General features: G+C 35.1%; 1 protein-coding gene across 3 annotated transcripts in view; it reads left to right on the top strand.

Annotated features, from left to right (window-relative positions):
• The window catches only part of YTHDC2 (YTH N6-methyladenosine RNA binding protein C2), an 85,692-nt gene that overhangs the window by 62,296 nt on the left and 5,888 nt on the right, over positions 1–17,508 (top strand). For all 3 annotated transcript variants that reach the window (XM_038008895.2, XM_008014165.3, XM_038008903.2), the window contains 3 exons: positions 8,490–8,599; positions 10,311–10,603; positions 13,163–13,340. In XM_038008895.2, coding sequence (XP_037864823.1) covers positions 8,490–8,599; positions 10,311–10,603; positions 13,163–13,340 — 581 coding nt within the window. The remainder of the gene's footprint in view (positions 1–8,489; positions 8,600–10,310; positions 10,604–13,162; positions 13,341–17,508) is intronic.

The raw sequence follows: 17,508 nt of genomic DNA, 5'->3' as shown, positions 1-17,508 counted from the left end.
ATTGGCTGTGGGTTTGTCATAAATAGCTCTTACTATTTTGAGATATGTTCCTTCACCACCTAGTTTATTGGGAGTTTATAATACGAAGGGATGTTGAACTTTATTGAAGGCCTTTTCTGCATCTATTGAGATGATCATGTGATTTTTGTCTTTAGATTTGTTTATGTGATGAATTACATTTATTGATTTGCATATGTTGAACCATCCTTGCATCCCAGGGATGAAGCCAACTTGATTTTGGTGGACAAGCCTTTAGATGTGCTGCTGTATTTGGTTTGCCCGTATTTTATTGAGAATTTTTATATTGATATTCATCAGGGATATTGGCCTGAAGTTTTCTTTTTTTGTTGTATCTCTGTCAGGCTTTGGTATCAGGATGATGCTGGTCTTACAGAATGAGTTATGGAGGAGTCCCTCCTTTTCAGTTGTTTGCAATAGTTTCAAAAGAAAGGGTATCAGCTCCTCTTTGTACTTCTGGTAGAATTCAGCTGTAAATCCATCTGGTCGGGCTTTTTTTGGTTGGTAGGCTCTTTATTACTGCCTCAATTTCAGAACTTGTTATTGGTCTATTGAGGAGTTCAGCTTCTTTCTGGTTCAGTCTCGGGAGTATGTATGTGTCCAGGAATTTATCTCTTTCTTCTAGATTTTCTAGTTTATTTGCATAGAGGCGTTTATAGTATTCTATGATGGTAGTTTGTATTCCCGTGGGGTCAGTGGTGAGATCCCTTGTATCATTTTTTATTGTATCTATTTTATTCTTCTCTCTTTTCTTCTTTATTAATCTAGCTAGCAGTCTGTTTTATTGATTTTTAGAAAGAACCAGCTTTTTGATTTGCTGATTTTTTGGAGGATTTTTCTTGTTTCTATCTCCTTCACTTCTGCTCTGATATTAGTTATTTCATGACTTCTGCTAGCTTGGGTTTGTTTGCTCTTGGTTCTCTAATTTTTTAAATTGAGATGTTAGGTTGTTATCTTGAAATCTTTCTAGCTTTTTGATGTGTTCATTTAGTGCTGTGAAGTTCCCTCTTAACACTGTTTTAACTGTGTCCCAGAGATTGTGGTACATTGTCTCTTTGTTCTCATTAGTTTCAAAGAACTTCTTGATTTCTACCTTAATTTCATTATTTACCCAAGAGTCATTCAAGAGCAGGTTGTTCAGTTTCCATGTAGTTGTGTGGTTTTGAGTGAATGTCTTAGTCTTGTGTTCTAATTTGATTGTGCTGTGGTCTGATAGACTGTTATGATTTTACTTTTTTTACATTTGCTGAAGAGTGTTTTACTTCCAATTATATTGTCAATTTTAGAGTAAATGCCATGTGGCAATGAGAAGAATGTATATTCTCTTCTTGTTTTGGGGTAGAGAGTTCTGTAGATATCTATCAGATCCACTTGATCTGAGTTCAGGTCCTGAATATTTTTATTAATTTTCTGTCTTGATAATCTGTCTAATGTTGTCTGTGGGGTGTTAAAGTCTCCCACTATTATTGTATGGGAGTTTAAGTCTCTTTGTAGGTCTCTAAGAACTTATTTTATGAATCTGGGTGCTCCTGTATTAGGTGCATATATATTTAGGATCATTAGTTCTCTTTGTTGAATTGAACTCTTTACCACTGTGTAATGCCCTTCTTTGATCTTTATTGGTTTAAAGTGTGTTTCATCAGAAACTAGGATTACAACCACTGCCTTTTTCTGTTTTCCATTTGCTTGGTAAATTTTCCTCCTTCCCTTTCTTTTGAACCTGTGTGTGACTTTGCATGTGAGATGCGTCTCTTGAAGACAGCATACCCATGGGTCTTGGCTCTTTATCCAGTTTGCCATTCTGTGCCTTTTAATTGTGGCATTTACCCCATTTACATTTAAGGTTACTTTTAAGGTTAGGTATTATTATGTGTGAATTTGATTCTGTCATCATGATGCTAGCTGATTATTTTGCAGATTTGTTTATGTGGTTGCTTCATAGTGTTACTGGTCTGTGTACTTCCATGTGTTTTTGTAGTGGCTGGTAATGGTTTTTCTCTTTCATATTTAGTGTTTCCTTCAGGAGCTCTTGCAAGGCAGGCCTGGTGGTGACACATATCCTCAGCATTTGCTTGTCTGAAAGGGATCTTATTTGTCCTTCACTTATAAAGCTTAGTTTGACTGGATATGAAATTCTGGGTTGGAATTCTTTTCTTTAAGAGTGTTGAATATCGGCCCCCATTCTCTTCTGGCTTGTAGGATTTCCTCAGAGACTACTGTTAGTCTGTTGGGCTTCCCTTTATATGTGACCTGGCCTTTCTCTCTGGCTGCCCTTAACATTTTTTCTTTAATTTAGACCTTGGAGAATCTGATGATTTTTTGTCTTGGGGTTGATCTTCTCATGGAGTATTATACTAGGGTTCTCTGGATTTCCAGAATTTGAATGTTGGCCTGTCTTGCTAGGTTAGAGAAGTTCTCCTGAATGATATCCTAAAGTATGTTTTCCAACTTGGTTCTATTCTCTGGTATTTTTTGGCTATCCCAGTCAGTTGTAGGTTCAGTCTCTAAATAATCCCATATTTCTCAGAGGTTTTGTTCATTTGTTTTTCGTTCTTTTTTCTCTATTCTTGTCTGCCTGTCTTATGTCAGAAAGATAGTCTTCAAGCTCTGAGATTCTTTCCTCTGCTTGGTCTGTGCTGCTATTGATACTTTTGATTGCATTGTGAAGTTCTCATGTTGTGTTTTTCAGCTCCATCAGGTTGGTTATGTTCTTCTCTAAACTGGCTATTAGCTCCTGTATTGTTTTATCATGATTCTTAGCTTCTTTGCATTGGATTACAACATGTTTCTTTAGCTCAGCGAAGTTTGTTATTACCCACCTTCTGAAGCCTACTTCTGTCATCATTTCAGCCATCTCAGCCTCAGCCCAGTTCTGTGCCCTTGCTAGAGAGGTATCACAATCATTTGGAGGAGAAGAGGCATTCTGGCTTTTTGAGTTTTTGGCATTTTTGCATTATTTCTCACCTTTGTGGTCTTATCTACTTTTGATCTTTGAGGATGCTGACCTTTGAATGAGGTTTTTGTGGAGTCTTTTCTGTTGATGTTGTTTTTGTTTTCTGTTTGTTTTTCTTTTAGAGTCAGGCCACTCTACCATGGGGCTGGTGTGGTTTGCTGGGGCTCCCCTCTGGACCTCAGTTGCCTCAGTTTTTCCCCATACCTGGAGGTATCACCAGTGAAGTCTGCAAAACAGCAAAGATGGAAGCCAGCTCCTTCTTCTGGAAGTTCTGTCCCAGGGGGTTATTGACCTATTGCTGGCCCGCATGCACCTGTAGGAGGTGACTAGAGGCCCCTGTTCTGAGGTCTTACCCAGTCAGGAGGAATGAGATCAGGGACCTGTACAAAGAAGCAGTCTGGCTGCTTTTTGATACAGCAGGTGTGCTGCATTGGTGGGAACCCTTCCTGATGCAGACCGCCTGTATAGCCATCAGGCTGGAGTGGCTGAGTTGACCAAACCATAGAGATGGCAGCCACCCCTCCCCCAGGAACTCGGCCCCATCTCAGACCGACCAACGCACTGCTGTTGGCTGGTGGGGATTCCAAGCCGGTAGGTTGTAATTGGTGAGGTGCCATGGAAGTGGATCCCACAAAATGATGCTGCTTGGCTTCCTGGATTCAGCCACCTTTCTAGGGATATGAACAAACAGATTTCCTGCCTTGCTAGGGATCCCAGGGCCAGAGTATGTAAAACTCCTAGGTTTCTGTGTGTGCCTTGAGTGGCTGCTCTGCCGAGACTCCATACAGATCTGTGGCATGGGCTCACGAAGGGATCCCCTGATTCACAGGTTGCAAAGATCCACTGGAGAAACATGGTTTCCCCAGAGGGGTCATGTAATCACTCACTGCTTCCCTTGGCTGGGTGTGGGGGTTCCTTTGGCTCTGTGCTGCTCTTGGGTGAGCCGTCGCCTTCACCTACTTTTCTTCATTCTCCATGGGTTGATTTGTATGCCTAGTCAGTCTGAATATGATAACCTGGATTTCAGTTGAAGGTGCTGAATTCATTGTGCCTTTTCATTCCTTTTTGTGAGTGCTGCAGACTGCAGCTGCTTCTAATAAGCCATCTTTGATTGATCCCCTGGCATAACACATTTAAAATGTTCCTTCATAGTTTGACATCTTGATGATTTCAAATTATTTGCTATTTAGTGATTCAGCAAATATTTAGTACCTACTATATGTCAGGTACTGTGCTAGGCATTGAAGGTATAATAGAGTGTGTCTGTCCTTAGGAATTTACACAGTAGTGAGGTTAGACAGTAAAAAATAAATTATCTGCATGATACTATTAAGAAAATACAAAGAGGACTGCCTTAGAGGTGACCTACTTGAAAGGAAGCCTAAACAAGTTTTTCTGAGAAGACTTAAATTGAGACCTACAATATGAGAATAGCCAGCCACATGAAAGAAGCAGAAATGTGCTGCAGGTAGAGAAAGAGGGAAAGCCCCAAGAGTCTGTGCTAGGAAACGATCTAGGAATTGACAGAAAGGCTGTGTGATTGGAGTGCATTGGTCAATGGAAGAGGGCAACGATAAGGTTGAAAGGAAAGCATGGACTTGTAGGCCATAGAAATGCGAAGAAAAGGAAGCCATTAAAAGTTAAAGGAATGACATGATGTGATATGTTCCAAAAGGTCATTTTGGCTAAGGGGATAAATTACAGGAGTAATTACAAGAATAGAAGAGTGGAGGCAGGTAGGAGGCTTTTGCAGTAGTCTTCTAACAGAAGATGATGGCTCAGAGATAGGATAGTGATTGTGGATATGAAGAGAAGTAGATATAAAGTTATTTTGAAGGTACTAGTAACTGCTAGATTGAATGTGGGTAGTAAGGGAAAGGGAGGAGTCAATTTTCAGATTTTGGTTGTAGTAGCTTGTCACTCATTTGAGATTCAGAAAACTGCAAAGAGCAAGTTGTGTAGGGGAGAAATTAAGGGTTCTTTTTAGACATGTTAAGTTTGAGATGGCTAAGACATTCTAAGTAAAATTTTTTTTTCAGGAAGCAGTTGGATATGCATTTCTGGAGCTCAGGGAAGATGTCTGGGCTAGCAATACAAATTTGGAAGTCATCAGCTTGTAAATGATATTTATAGACATGAGAATGGATTTCCTAAAGAGAATGTATAAATTTGAGTAGCGGGAGAAAGAGTGGTTCAGTGTTGGAGGTAAATCTGTTCAAAGAAGGGAGTGATTAGCTCTATTGAATGTGCTTTGAGAGACTGAGGGCATCAAGTTTGTATGAAGAGAGTAGAAATAGTATGATTGATAATTTATGAGATTATGGGGCATTGCTACATTGACATCTTCATCTGTGTGTCCTTTTGCTTTAATTCATTTAATATTTTCTTTGTGATAAAACTTTTTGAAGTGGGAATTTATAAAAATATAGATACTATTTATGCTTCTTCCTCCATACTCAACCATATTAGCACCATTGAGAGTGAATTTCATGGCAACTATGCCATCATTTGGTGTTGGTTTTAAAGATAAAATATTTAAAGATTCCTTCATTTGCTCTTTTTATTTCTGTCAAAAAGAAATAACTCTCCATGCATTTCTTTATATTTCCCTTTAGTTGAGTTTTTTTTTTTTCATCTTCTGCCTATTTATTTGGTTGATTTGTATGCCTAGTCAGTCTGAATCAGTAAAAACTGATATTTTACTCAAAAATTTGAATGACAGCTTTATAATTTAAAGATTTATTAATATTTTTTCTGTCATGTTCAATTCAATCTCTTATTCATTTTAGTGTTACGTATTTTGAGTTCTGGTTTTGATTGCCGTGTATTTAAACTGAATAATCTTTTCCTATATTTACTATTCACTTTCAAAACTGAGAAAATTTCATCCTTCCATTGATGTGATAAGTATTGTTTCTGTTTTCTATAATTTGATTTTTAAGATTTTTTAAACCATGTTGTGTTGATTCCGGCTTAAAACAAAGATCTAAGTTTTTCCAAGCGCTTTACCCTCATCTGTACAATTTATTAGGTAGTTCTTATATATCCTCCTTTAGAAAGCTTGCATGATTGCATATTAAATTTGATATCTTTAACCTTTTTGTGTACTCTGTTCCTTCACATTTCTGCCTTTATATTGCGCCTTCTTGTTTAGTATTTTTGTTTAATAAATTCTTATATCTGGTAGTAGAAGCTCTAGCTGTTACTCTTTACTGCCTTTCTGTTATTGAACTATTGTTTGATAATCTTACCTATTTTTTAAATAATGAATATTCATTAGTCATCTTCTCGTAATCCTTTTGCAAACAACAGTTCTTTTGTGTTTGTTTGTTTGTTTGTTTGAGATAGGGTCTTGGTCTGTCCCTCCAGCTGAAGTACCGTGGTACAATTACAGCCTATTGCAACCTCTGTCTCCTAGGCTCAAGTGATCCTCCCACCTCAGTCTCCCTAGTAGCTGGGACTAAAGGCACACACCACCATGCCTGGCTAATGTTCATATTTTTTGTAGAGATGGGTTTTGCCATGTTGCCCAGGCTGGTCTTGAACTCCTGTGCTCAAACAATCTGCTCACCCCGGCCTCCCAAAGTGTTGGGATTATAGGCGTGAGCCACCACACCTAGGCCTCTTTTTGTGTGTTAATTTAATGTTTCCATCCATGAAATTTAGTATCTTTTATTTAGCCATGCCTTATTTTAAATTTATCTTAAAAATATATATATTTTTTGGTAACTTTTATAAAGTTTGGGGATATTTCCTAAGGTGATTCTTAAGATTCTTTTGTTGCTGTTTTCAGTTGTCATGGTGAATGGATTCTTTTTGTGTAATTTTCTTGCTGAACTTTACAAACATTATTGCAGACATATTTTATGTACCTTGTTACTTTACTAAACTCATTAATCCTTTGGATTTTATATTTATTTAATTATATTACCTTCAGGTGGTAATACTTTCATTTATTACCAAAATGTATTCCTTTAATTTCTTTTTGAAGATATTAGAAAACTGAATTAATGGTCCATTTTGTCTTACTGAATTTTAAAGTTTCAGATTCTAAAGTTATACTATTGATTATAATGTTAATTTTAATAAAAAGTTCCTTTTAAATAACGGAATAGTGTTTTGTGTGTGTGTGTCTGTGCATGTGTTTGTGTGTTTTTGTTTTTAAGAGACAGGGTTTCACTCTGTCACTCAGGATGGAGTGCAGTGGTGCAGTAGTCATAGCTCACTGTAACCCTGAACTCCAGGGCTCAAGCGATCCTCCTACCTTAGCCTCCTGAGTAGCTGGGACTATAGGCATGAGTCACCAAACCTAGCATAGAAGGTTTTTTTGTTTGTTTGTTTTGTTTTTGTGTGTGTGTTAAAAAATTGTTGAATTTACTAAATAGCATTTGAGCATTTGTTCACATAATCAGAAATTATTTAGTCTATTGATGTGGTATATAGATTTTCTTACAAAACTGTTTTTTTGTTCTGAAAATAAACCTTCCTTGGACTAAGTGTGATTTATTACATTGCTGACATTTTATTTAAAACTTATATTTCTCTTCATTGGTGAGGCTCACCTGTAGGGGTTTGTGTGGTATGTGTTCATACATGTTCTGGTATGTAGCTTTTAGGTGTTAATCAGGTTTTGATTTAGGTTTAGATTTGTCTCATTAAAGGAATGGTCATTATTTGATTCCATGCAAAATTGAGAGACTTGGTGTTCTGGATTTCTTTGTTGATGTTCTTTAAGGATATATCTGTTTCTTCCTTAAATATATTTGGGTTCTTCTAATTCCTCTACTTTCAGTTTTAGTAATTTTCGTGTAGAAAATAATAAATTTCTTTGAAGATTTCAAATTTATTATTTATACATACTGTATATTATAGCCTATATCAATTTCATATTAATTTTATAATACATTCTGTATTAATTTTTATAATATCATTTTCACCTGATTTTGTAGATAGATTTTTTGCTTTCTTCTTCCTTTATTAAATTTACATAGGGTTATCTATTAATCTTTTCAAAGAACTGGGTTATAGTTTTAATTATCATTTTTTCTTTCATCTTTTTTTATTTTCTATTTTCTTCTACTATTCTTTGGGTTTTATGCTATTTTTCTTAGATATATTTAGCTGTATACTTTTTCTTTGTAAAACTGACCTGTGACTTTATAAGAGTATTGGTTTGGGCACCTTTCATTGTTCTTGATATGTAGTGTAGTCATTCCTTCCTTGAATTATGTTGTTTCTTTTTCATCCAGTTATTAGAGATTGTGCTTCAAATTTTATATTCTTGTCTTTTTGTTTTGTTGCATCGTGATGAGAGATTATAGTCTTCAAATTGTCTCTTTTTTTTTCCTTTTAAATAAATATTGAGATTTAATATGTGATCTTTTGGCTTTGAAGAACTTCCCGCACAAATTGTCGTATGTCAGGAGGGTTTGTGTATATGAAGCGTATTTATTCTTAGTTTTTTGCCATAATGTAAGAAGGTAAAAGTGATTTTTTTTTTCATTATGTACTTGGACAGTGGATGGCATTCCCAATGACAGTAGTGATAGTGAAATGGAGGACAAAACTACAGCTAATTTGGCAGCCTTGAAACTTGATGAGTGGCTCAATTTCAAACTAGAGCCAGAGGTAAGTTGCTTTCAAGTAGTGTAATACATTTCTTTCATTCAGTTAGTGTGAATTGATACATAGTATGATAAAAATTTTTCCTTTACAATTGAGCCCTTAGTATCAGAGAATACAGCTTGTTTTTCAGTTTTCATAGGGACCTCATTCATTCTCTTCTGTATTGGGGTTTATTCCAACAGAGGACTTGGAAAACCTAGTTGTGGCTCATTATTTAAGCAAGGTAATTGTCTTAGTCTGTTGTTGCTGCTATAGTAATTTATAAAGAACAGAAATTTATTTTTCACAGTTCTGAAGGATGTTAAGTCTGAGATCAAGGTGCTGACATCGGGCGAGGGCTGCTTAACCCTGCCTCCTCTAGAGTGGAGGAATACTGTGTCCTCACACGGGAAAAGGCAGAAGGGCAAGAGGGGATGGACTCCCTCCACCAAGCTCTTTTATAAGGATACCTAGTTCCATTTGTGAAGCCAGAGCCCTCATGACTCAATCACCCCTCAAAGGCCAACACCTCCCATTACTATTGCATTGGAGGTTAAGTTTCAACATGAAAATTTGGACAAACACTTCTAACTATAGCAGTAATCCTTGAATATTTCTGGATATATAAGAAAATATTGAGTATCGGGTACACAGGAACTGCCTTTATTTTGTATAACTGTTTCTGAGAGAAAGATATGGCTCCATACTATTTTCTCTTTTTCATATACTTCTGAATTGGGGGTTTGAGGGAGGAGGAATGTTTCTTTTCAAATTACAAATTTTTGTGACAGAGCCTCCCCTTGATTCTATCTCTACTGTCCAAGATCATTCTCTATACATTTTTGGGAGTCGCCAAGCTGTCAGTAGTTAACACTGGCTAGGTTTACTATTTTAGCATCCATTCATTCATCACTTCAACCTACTGCACTCTCACTTCCATTCCCACCAATCCATCACTTCACTGAAACTGTACTTGCCAAGGTCAACTGTGTCCTTCTGTTATCAAAGTCAGTCTACTGTCCTGAATAAATGTGACCTCTCTATATTATTTATCACTATTGTCCATATCCTCCTTTTTGTACTCCTGCCCTTCGCCAGTTTTCTTCCTTACTCCTGCCCCAAATTCTTTGTCACTAGTTACTGTAACATTAATCTTTCTTAATTCTTTCTCTGTAGTCAGTCCTTCTTAGTTGTTTCACAGACCCCACTGTATGTGTTTGTGCCTTAAATTTTAAGTTGTCTAGCACTTTGTGTCTTACTCTTATCTTCTTACTCCCTCTGTACAGTCCCCGGGGACTTTACCTCTATGTGTATATTTTGCAATAATTTAGGAACTGGTGACTTTCAAGTTTAGAGCTGTATCTTAGACCTTTCTATGAATCCAGCTGCCTTCAGGACATGATCATTTGGATGTTCTACAGGCACTAAAATAACACTATGAACTACATATATTTTTATTTACCCTGCTGCTACTTTTCCAGTATTAATCACACTCTACCACAACTATTTACTGTTTTTCTTATTAGACTATTTAATTTGATTTTGTGTCTTAGTGCCTAAAATATAATAAATAAATTTTATTTCATTCACCCATTAAAAATAATGAAATTGGTAGTAAATTATATGAAATGTGAAATATGTTTATTGGAAACAGTTGCAAACTAATGGAAACTAATCAAACAGGTGTTTTGCATATGTGATATTCATTTGCTTATATCTATTTGAACTATTACAGGCAGCTAGTTTATTGCTGCAGCTCAGACAGAAGTGGCATAGCTTATTTTTACGCCGAATGAGAGCTCCATCTAAACCTTGGTCTCAAGTTGATGAAGCTACCATAAGAGCAATTATAGCTGTTTTAAGCACTGAAGAACAGTCTGCAGGTTTACAACAACCATCTGGGATTGGTCAAAGGCCAAGGCCTATGTCTTCAGAAGAGCTTCCTTTGGCCTCTTCTTGGAGGTCAAATAATAGTAGGAAAAGTTCAGCAGATACTGAATTTTGTGATGAGTGTACTACTGCAGAAAGGTAAATGTATGACATTTTACCAAAATGGGTCACTTTTTCTTCAGGAAAATGAATTATTTATCTTAGAATCATGTGCTTTTATAATATTTAAAAATTACTTTTTTATAATCTAAGATCCATGAAAAGGTAGCAATAAAGTGGAAAGAGTTTTCTACTTGTTCAACTTAATTCTTCTAAGTATTGTTAATATGAATTTTAAACTATTGGTATCTGTCAGTTATTTAATAAGGCAACTCTTTGTCAGGAAAAGATCAAAATATCTAATTTCTAGAATTGGGTCTCTCAAAAATATATAGGTATTTTAAGATTATATATTTTACTTGATATATGTGAAGTAACATTTTACCTAGATACCCTGAGCCGTACTGGCTATGGCCATTTAGAAGAGCAACCTCCTTATAAGCCTTATCTAGATATCAGTACTGCTGACTAGCATTCCTATAGAAAAGTACTTCAGTCAGTGACACATGCAATGCCAGTTCTTGGTGTGAGGGATCTAAAAGTGTACAAAACAGATAAGATCTCCAGAGGATTTACATTTAATTGAGGGAAGGCATATAATAAGTAAACAAATTTACTGTCATATGACAACATTTCTGTTATAATTTATCCAAATTCTTCTTTTGTTCTTTTGCAATTGTGGTGGTGTTTTTGTTTATGAGTATTAATGAGACACCTCATACTGAATTATTTATGTAAAAAATATATTCCAGTAATATGATAGTGGTTACAATAAATCATTGGCCATGATTCAGAAGTGTTTCTGGTTATAAAAACATTTGTTAGAATCAAATTTATTTTATATCAGGTTTTCACCTTGTTGAAATTCATAACAAAAAACATTCTTGGCTATGAGGCTAGTTTTGGCAATACTGTAGAAAAGTCTCTGTGATAAGAATTTGATTTTATAGTTAAACTGAAAATAGAAACAATGGAAACATAAAAAATACATAATGCTTACTGTTTTTCAAGGATCAGGTGGGGTTTTTAGTACTTTTTTTTGATCAGATTTTTGCATATTTGAATGAAATATAAAGGCTTAATATCATTTAAGACTTTAATTAAAGAGGAATAAAACATTGGTTTCCATGTTCTTCAGATACTACATTTTAGTAGTAATTTAACCAGTTTCCAAGGAAAGCTTGTAGAACCTTTCTTTCTGGTCTAGACCCTGCTGAGAAAAAGGGAGACTAAGAAGTACATTTTTTACTTAGGTACTCCCCACTTTTTGAAAATATTGTTCTAGAATTTTCTTGAGCATTAGTTATTTAGAATGTGGGAATATATTTCCATAGGAATTATTCTGTGGTAGAGTTATTCCTAAACCAGTCTATGAAAAATTCTGTTAGATTCAAGAAACATGACATACTAATATATAATGCATGAGTGTTCCTTGTATGCTGATGCAAATGAATCAATAATTTGAGACAATTGAGGAAATTATTATTTTATTGGGATTGGGAACCACTTTGGTTATGTAGGGACAATGCACCCATTTTAACAGATGCATATTTAAATACGGAAGGATAAAATGACATGATGTGTGGAATTTACTTTTAAATATGTAAGCCAAAACAGAAAAGAAGCAAGAAAGAAAAAACAAAATAATGTTAGATAAATCAAGTCGGTGAAATGTTCAAGAAACTAGGTCAGTGGTACTGTGAGATGTCGTACATTCTGGATTTGTCTCTGCTTTTTGCCTGGCACTATGTATTTCTATACCCTATGTACCTTTTATTTTTTATTTATTTTTATGTTTTATTTTTTGAGACAGTCTCGCTTTGTCGCCCAGGCTGGAGTGCAGTGGCGCGATCTCAGCTCACTGTAACCTCCGCCTCCTGGGTTCAAGCAATTCTCCTGCCTCAGTCTTCTGAGTAGCTGGACTTGCAGGTGCACGCCACCACGCCCGGCTAATTTTTGTGTTTTTAGTAGAGGTGGGGTTTCACTGTGTTAGTCAGACTGGTCTCGAACTGCTGACCTCGTGATCTGCCCACCTCAGCCTCCCAAAGTGCTGGGATTACAGGCGCAAGCCACTGCACCCGGACTCCATACCCTATGTATCTTATGTAAGCTGGTGGTTAGCTCTCAGGGCTTGATTGGATCCAATGTTTTAACAATAATATTTTATAGGCGGTGTTGTGAACTTTATATTGCAATACCTCAGGAAGCACTTAATGTCTGATTGTCCCAGAAAGACTCGTACTTTAAGAAAAATTATGAAATTCCTGACTGCCATGTTTGTGGCATTTATTCATAGAATTTTAGAATAGAAAAATCTTGGAGTTTAGATATAATCCTTTTATTTAACAGATAAGGAAATTAAAGCACCGATAAGAGGCTTGCCCAGGATCTCATACCTAGTTAGGCGTAAATTTAGAACTGTCATAGACATCTGTATTTACTGACCTTAGTATTTTTAAATAATATTCCATAAATCATAAGATCATTGGGACTTTGGATTAAAATGGCATCTGCTTTGTATTATAAACTTATACATAACTGATCTTTGTATTACGAACTTATATATAACTGATCTTTGCTTCCTCCTTCTTGCTCAAGAATACTGATGAAATCTCCATCTCCAGCATTACACCCACCTCAGAAGTACAAAGATAGAGGAATTTTACATCCTAAACGAGGCACTGAGGACCGATCCGATCAGTCTTCTGTGAAATCTACAGACAGCAGTAGTTACCCAAGTCCTTGTGCTAGTCCTTCTCCTCCATCCTCAGGAAAGGTAGAGTATCTGAAAGAAAATGTAGTAAGGAACAGATTTGTAGCACATGTAATGCTAAGTAAATAAAATTGTAAAACAATTAGAGTACTTTTCTAATTGTGGCCTCTTTTCTAGATGTAAATTGAAGCTAGCAAACTTGATATACTTTGAGTAAATGTAAAATTTTTCCTGCATGGCAAGTATTTCTAGTTATTACCATCTTGGGGTATTTTAGAATGCTTTAAAACTATAGATCATTCACCTCTGGCACGTAGTTAGGCTGTTTATTATTTGTTTCCTATTTGTTTCGAACCTTTTTTTTTGGAGATGGGGTCTCACTCTTTTACCCAGGCAGGAGTGTTGTGGTACAATCATATCTACTGCCGCCTTGAACTCCTGGGCTCAAGTGATCTTCACACCTCAGCTTTTGAGTAACTGGGACCACAGGTGCATGCCACCATGCCCAGCTGATTAAAGAAAAATTCTTTTTTTATAGATGGGGATCTCCCTTTGTTGCCTAGGTTGGCCTCAAACTCCTGGGCTCAAGTGATCCTCCCATCTCAGCCTCCGAGTGGCAGGGATTACAGGTGTGAGTCGCCATGCCCAGCCCTTTAGAAACTTTTTTGCTAAAATAAATAACAAAAAGATTAATTTAACTTTGGTTCATAATTTCAGAATTGAAAACAGTGGTTTCTGTCTGTTGTTAATTGATTTCTACAGTGGTTATATTTAATAAACAAGATGGGATAGGGTTAGGAAGGTAGGAAATGTTGATATGGAATTGAAAACTGTACCTTTAAAAAAACTTGTAATAAGAATAATTTCAAATGTTCATGATGTGATTACTTTTACTTTCCTGTTTTAGTAGCTGAGTAGGTATTTGATTAGAGGTTATTTAGCTGCATATTGTATTTTGGTGAATGTGTCTATTGAAATACTCTTTGTTAAATAAGAGGAAAATAAATGTTTTTGTAGATTTGCATTCTTAGGTTTTGAAGTTTTTTGGTTTATTTATACACCTTTATTAAGGTGTAATTTACAATAAAATTCACCAGTTTAAACTGTATAATTTAATGAATTTTGACAAATGTAAACAATCATGTAACTATACCACGATCATCTACATATTTCCATCACCCCTACTCCCTGGTAACCCACTGTTCTGCTCTTTGTCCCTTGAGTTTTGCCTTTTCTGGAATTTCCTGTAAATGGAATCTCATATATGTAACGTTTTGTGTCTAGCTTATTTCACTTAATAGAATCCTTTTGAAATTCTATTAAGTGAAATAGGCCAGACACAAAATGCTACATACATAAGATTGAATGTATCAACAATCTATCCATATTGTTGAGTATATTATTAGTTTATCTTATAGCTGAGTAGTATTCCATTTCTAGATAGACTGGTTTGTTTTTCCATTCATCAGTTGATGGACATTTGGGTTGTTTGCACTTTTTGGCTGTTATGAATAAAGTTGCTAACATTGTACTAACTGGTACTAACATTCAAGTTAAATCTTTGTGTCTAAATATGTTTTCTATTCTTCGGCAAATCCCTAGGATTAGTATTGTTTGAGTTGTTTGATAAATGTATATTTAGCTTTACAAGAAACTGTCCAACTGTTTTCCAAAATGACAGTACTATGTTGCATTTCCTTTAACAATCTTTAAGAGTTCCATTTGTTCCATATTCTTGACAGTATTTGGCATTATTAGCCTTTGTAATTTTAGCCATTCCAGTTGGGTATGTAGTAATAGGCCATTATAGTTTTAATTTGTATTTTCCCAGTTACTAATGATGTTGAGCATCTTTTCATGTGCTTATTAGCCATTGTGTATCATCTTTGTGAAATGTTCAAATTTTAGTTCACTTTTTGTTGTTAGTTTTTGGTGATTTGTCATCTTTCACTGAGTTGTAAAAGTTTTCTGTATATTCTGGGTACAAGGCTTAATTATTATATGTTTTGCATATGTTTTCTAACAATATGTGTTAGATATGTTGTTTTTCCATTTCCTTAACAGTGTCTTTTGAAGAGCAAATGTTTTTCATTTTGATGGAGTCCATTTCATCAACTTTTTCTATTATGATTTGTATTTTTTGTGTACTAAGAAATTTTGTGTACCAAACCCAAGATCATAATTTTCTCCTGTGTTTTCTTTTAGAAGTTTTATAGTTGGCAATCTTTTGCTTATACAATTGTTCCAGTACCATTTGTTAAAAACCATTTTTTTTTCCATTGAGTTACTTTGACACCTTTGTCAAAAATCAACTGGCCATAAATATGTGGTCTACTTATTGGACTCTTTAGTTTCATTAATCTCTCTCTCTCTCTGTCCCCCCCCCATATATGAGATATATATTAATATATTTATATACTATGTATTTATATATTAATATATTGTATATAATAGTATGATATATATAGTATATTTATATATGATATTTTATATATATATTTGCCAGTGGTACACTGACATTATTTTAGTAGCTTTATAGTAAGTCTTGAAATCAGTTAATCCTTCACCTTCAATCAGTTGTCCCTCAACTTTGTTTATCTTCTTCAATATTGTTTTGGCTGTTCCAGGTCCTTTGTACTTTCGTATAAACTTTAAAGTCAGCTCATCAGTTTCTACAGAAAAATATTTTGGTATTTTGAGTGGAATTGCATTGAATCTATAGATCAATTTGAAAAAAATCAACAATTAATACTTTTTAGTCTTCTAATCCATAAGCATAGTATATCTGTTCATTATTTGGATAGTCTTTAATTTCCCTCAACAGTGTTTTATAAATATCAGAGTACAAGTATTACACATTTTTTGTTAAATTTATCCCTAAGTATTTAATGTTTTTGATACAGTTTTTTAGAATTTTAATTGGAGGTGTTCATTGGTAGTATATACAAATACATTTGATATTTATATATTTGCCCAAATCTTATGACCTTACTTCATTTATTAATTCTATTAGCTTTTTATGCCATCTGATAATAAAGATAGTTTTACTTTTTTTCTTTTTCAATCTGATTGCTGTTTCTTTTTTATCTTATCTCTCTGGCCAGAGCCTCTAGTAAAATGCTGTTCAGTGTTGAGAGCCACATATCTTTGCCTTGATCTTAGGAGGAAAGCATTTTTTGTCTATTAGTATGGTGAATTCCTTGCTTGATTTTCTTATGTTTATACCTCACTTGGTCATGGTGTTATTTTTTATATATTGCTGGATTTGATTTTGTTAAATGAGGGATCTTTGTTCATGAGGGGTATTATTCTGTAGTTCTTTTTTGTTATGTATCTTTGTATGGTTTTGATGTCAGAGTAATGCTGGCCTCATAAGATTAGTTGGGAAGTGTTTGTCCCACTGCAGTATTTTAGAAGAGATATGTAGAATTGGTATTATTTCTTCCTTGAATATTTGATAGAATTCACTAATGAAGCCATTTATTTATTTATTTTTATTTTTTATTTTTTATTTTTTGAGACAGTCTCACTCTGTCACCCAGGCTGGAGTGCAGTGGCGCAATCTCGGCTCACTGCAAGCTCCACCTCCTGGGTTCACGCCATTCTCCTGCCTCAGCCTCCTGAGTAACTGGGATTACAGGCATGTGCCACCATGCCTGGCTAATTTTTTGTATTTTTTAGTAGAGACAGGGTTTCACCATGTTGGTCAGGCTGGTCTCGAACTCTTGATCTCAAGTGATCCGCCCTCCTTAGCCTCCCAAAGTACTGGGATTGCAAGCGTGAGCCACAGCGCCTGGCCAACAGTGTTCTTTTATTTTACACTTTACTCCTTTGTGTTACTGTTTTCATACATTTTGTTTTTATATAAATGCTATAATGTATTATTTTTACTTTACATAGTCAATTATCTTTTACGAAGATTTCAAAGCCAGAAAAATATATTTTTATATTTATTATTTACTAATCTTGTGCTCATTATTCTTTTGTGTTAATACGAATGTGCACTTTGTATTATTTACTTCTGCCTGAAGAACCTCCTTTCTGGGACTCTGGATACACAGATACAAGACCATTGCATATGGTTCAACAGGTCACCGATGTTCTCTTCATTTTTTTCAGTCATTTTTGGTGTCTAATCTGGTGTTCTTTCCTTCTCATGTGTTTTCAAATGCTGTATTTTCATCTCTAGAAGTTCCTTTTGGGTCTTTTAAAAATTTTAAATATATATATA

This window comes from Chlorocebus sabaeus, chromosome 23 (genome assembly GCF_047675955.1).
Source record: "Chlorocebus sabaeus isolate Y175 chromosome 23, mChlSab1.0.hap1, whole genome shotgun sequence".
In the NCBI taxonomy this organism is placed as follows: domain Eukaryota; kingdom Metazoa; phylum Chordata; class Mammalia; order Primates; family Cercopithecidae; genus Chlorocebus; species Chlorocebus sabaeus.
Note: the sequence above shows the minus strand (reverse complement) of the source record. Positions and strands in the feature narration are given on the sequence as shown.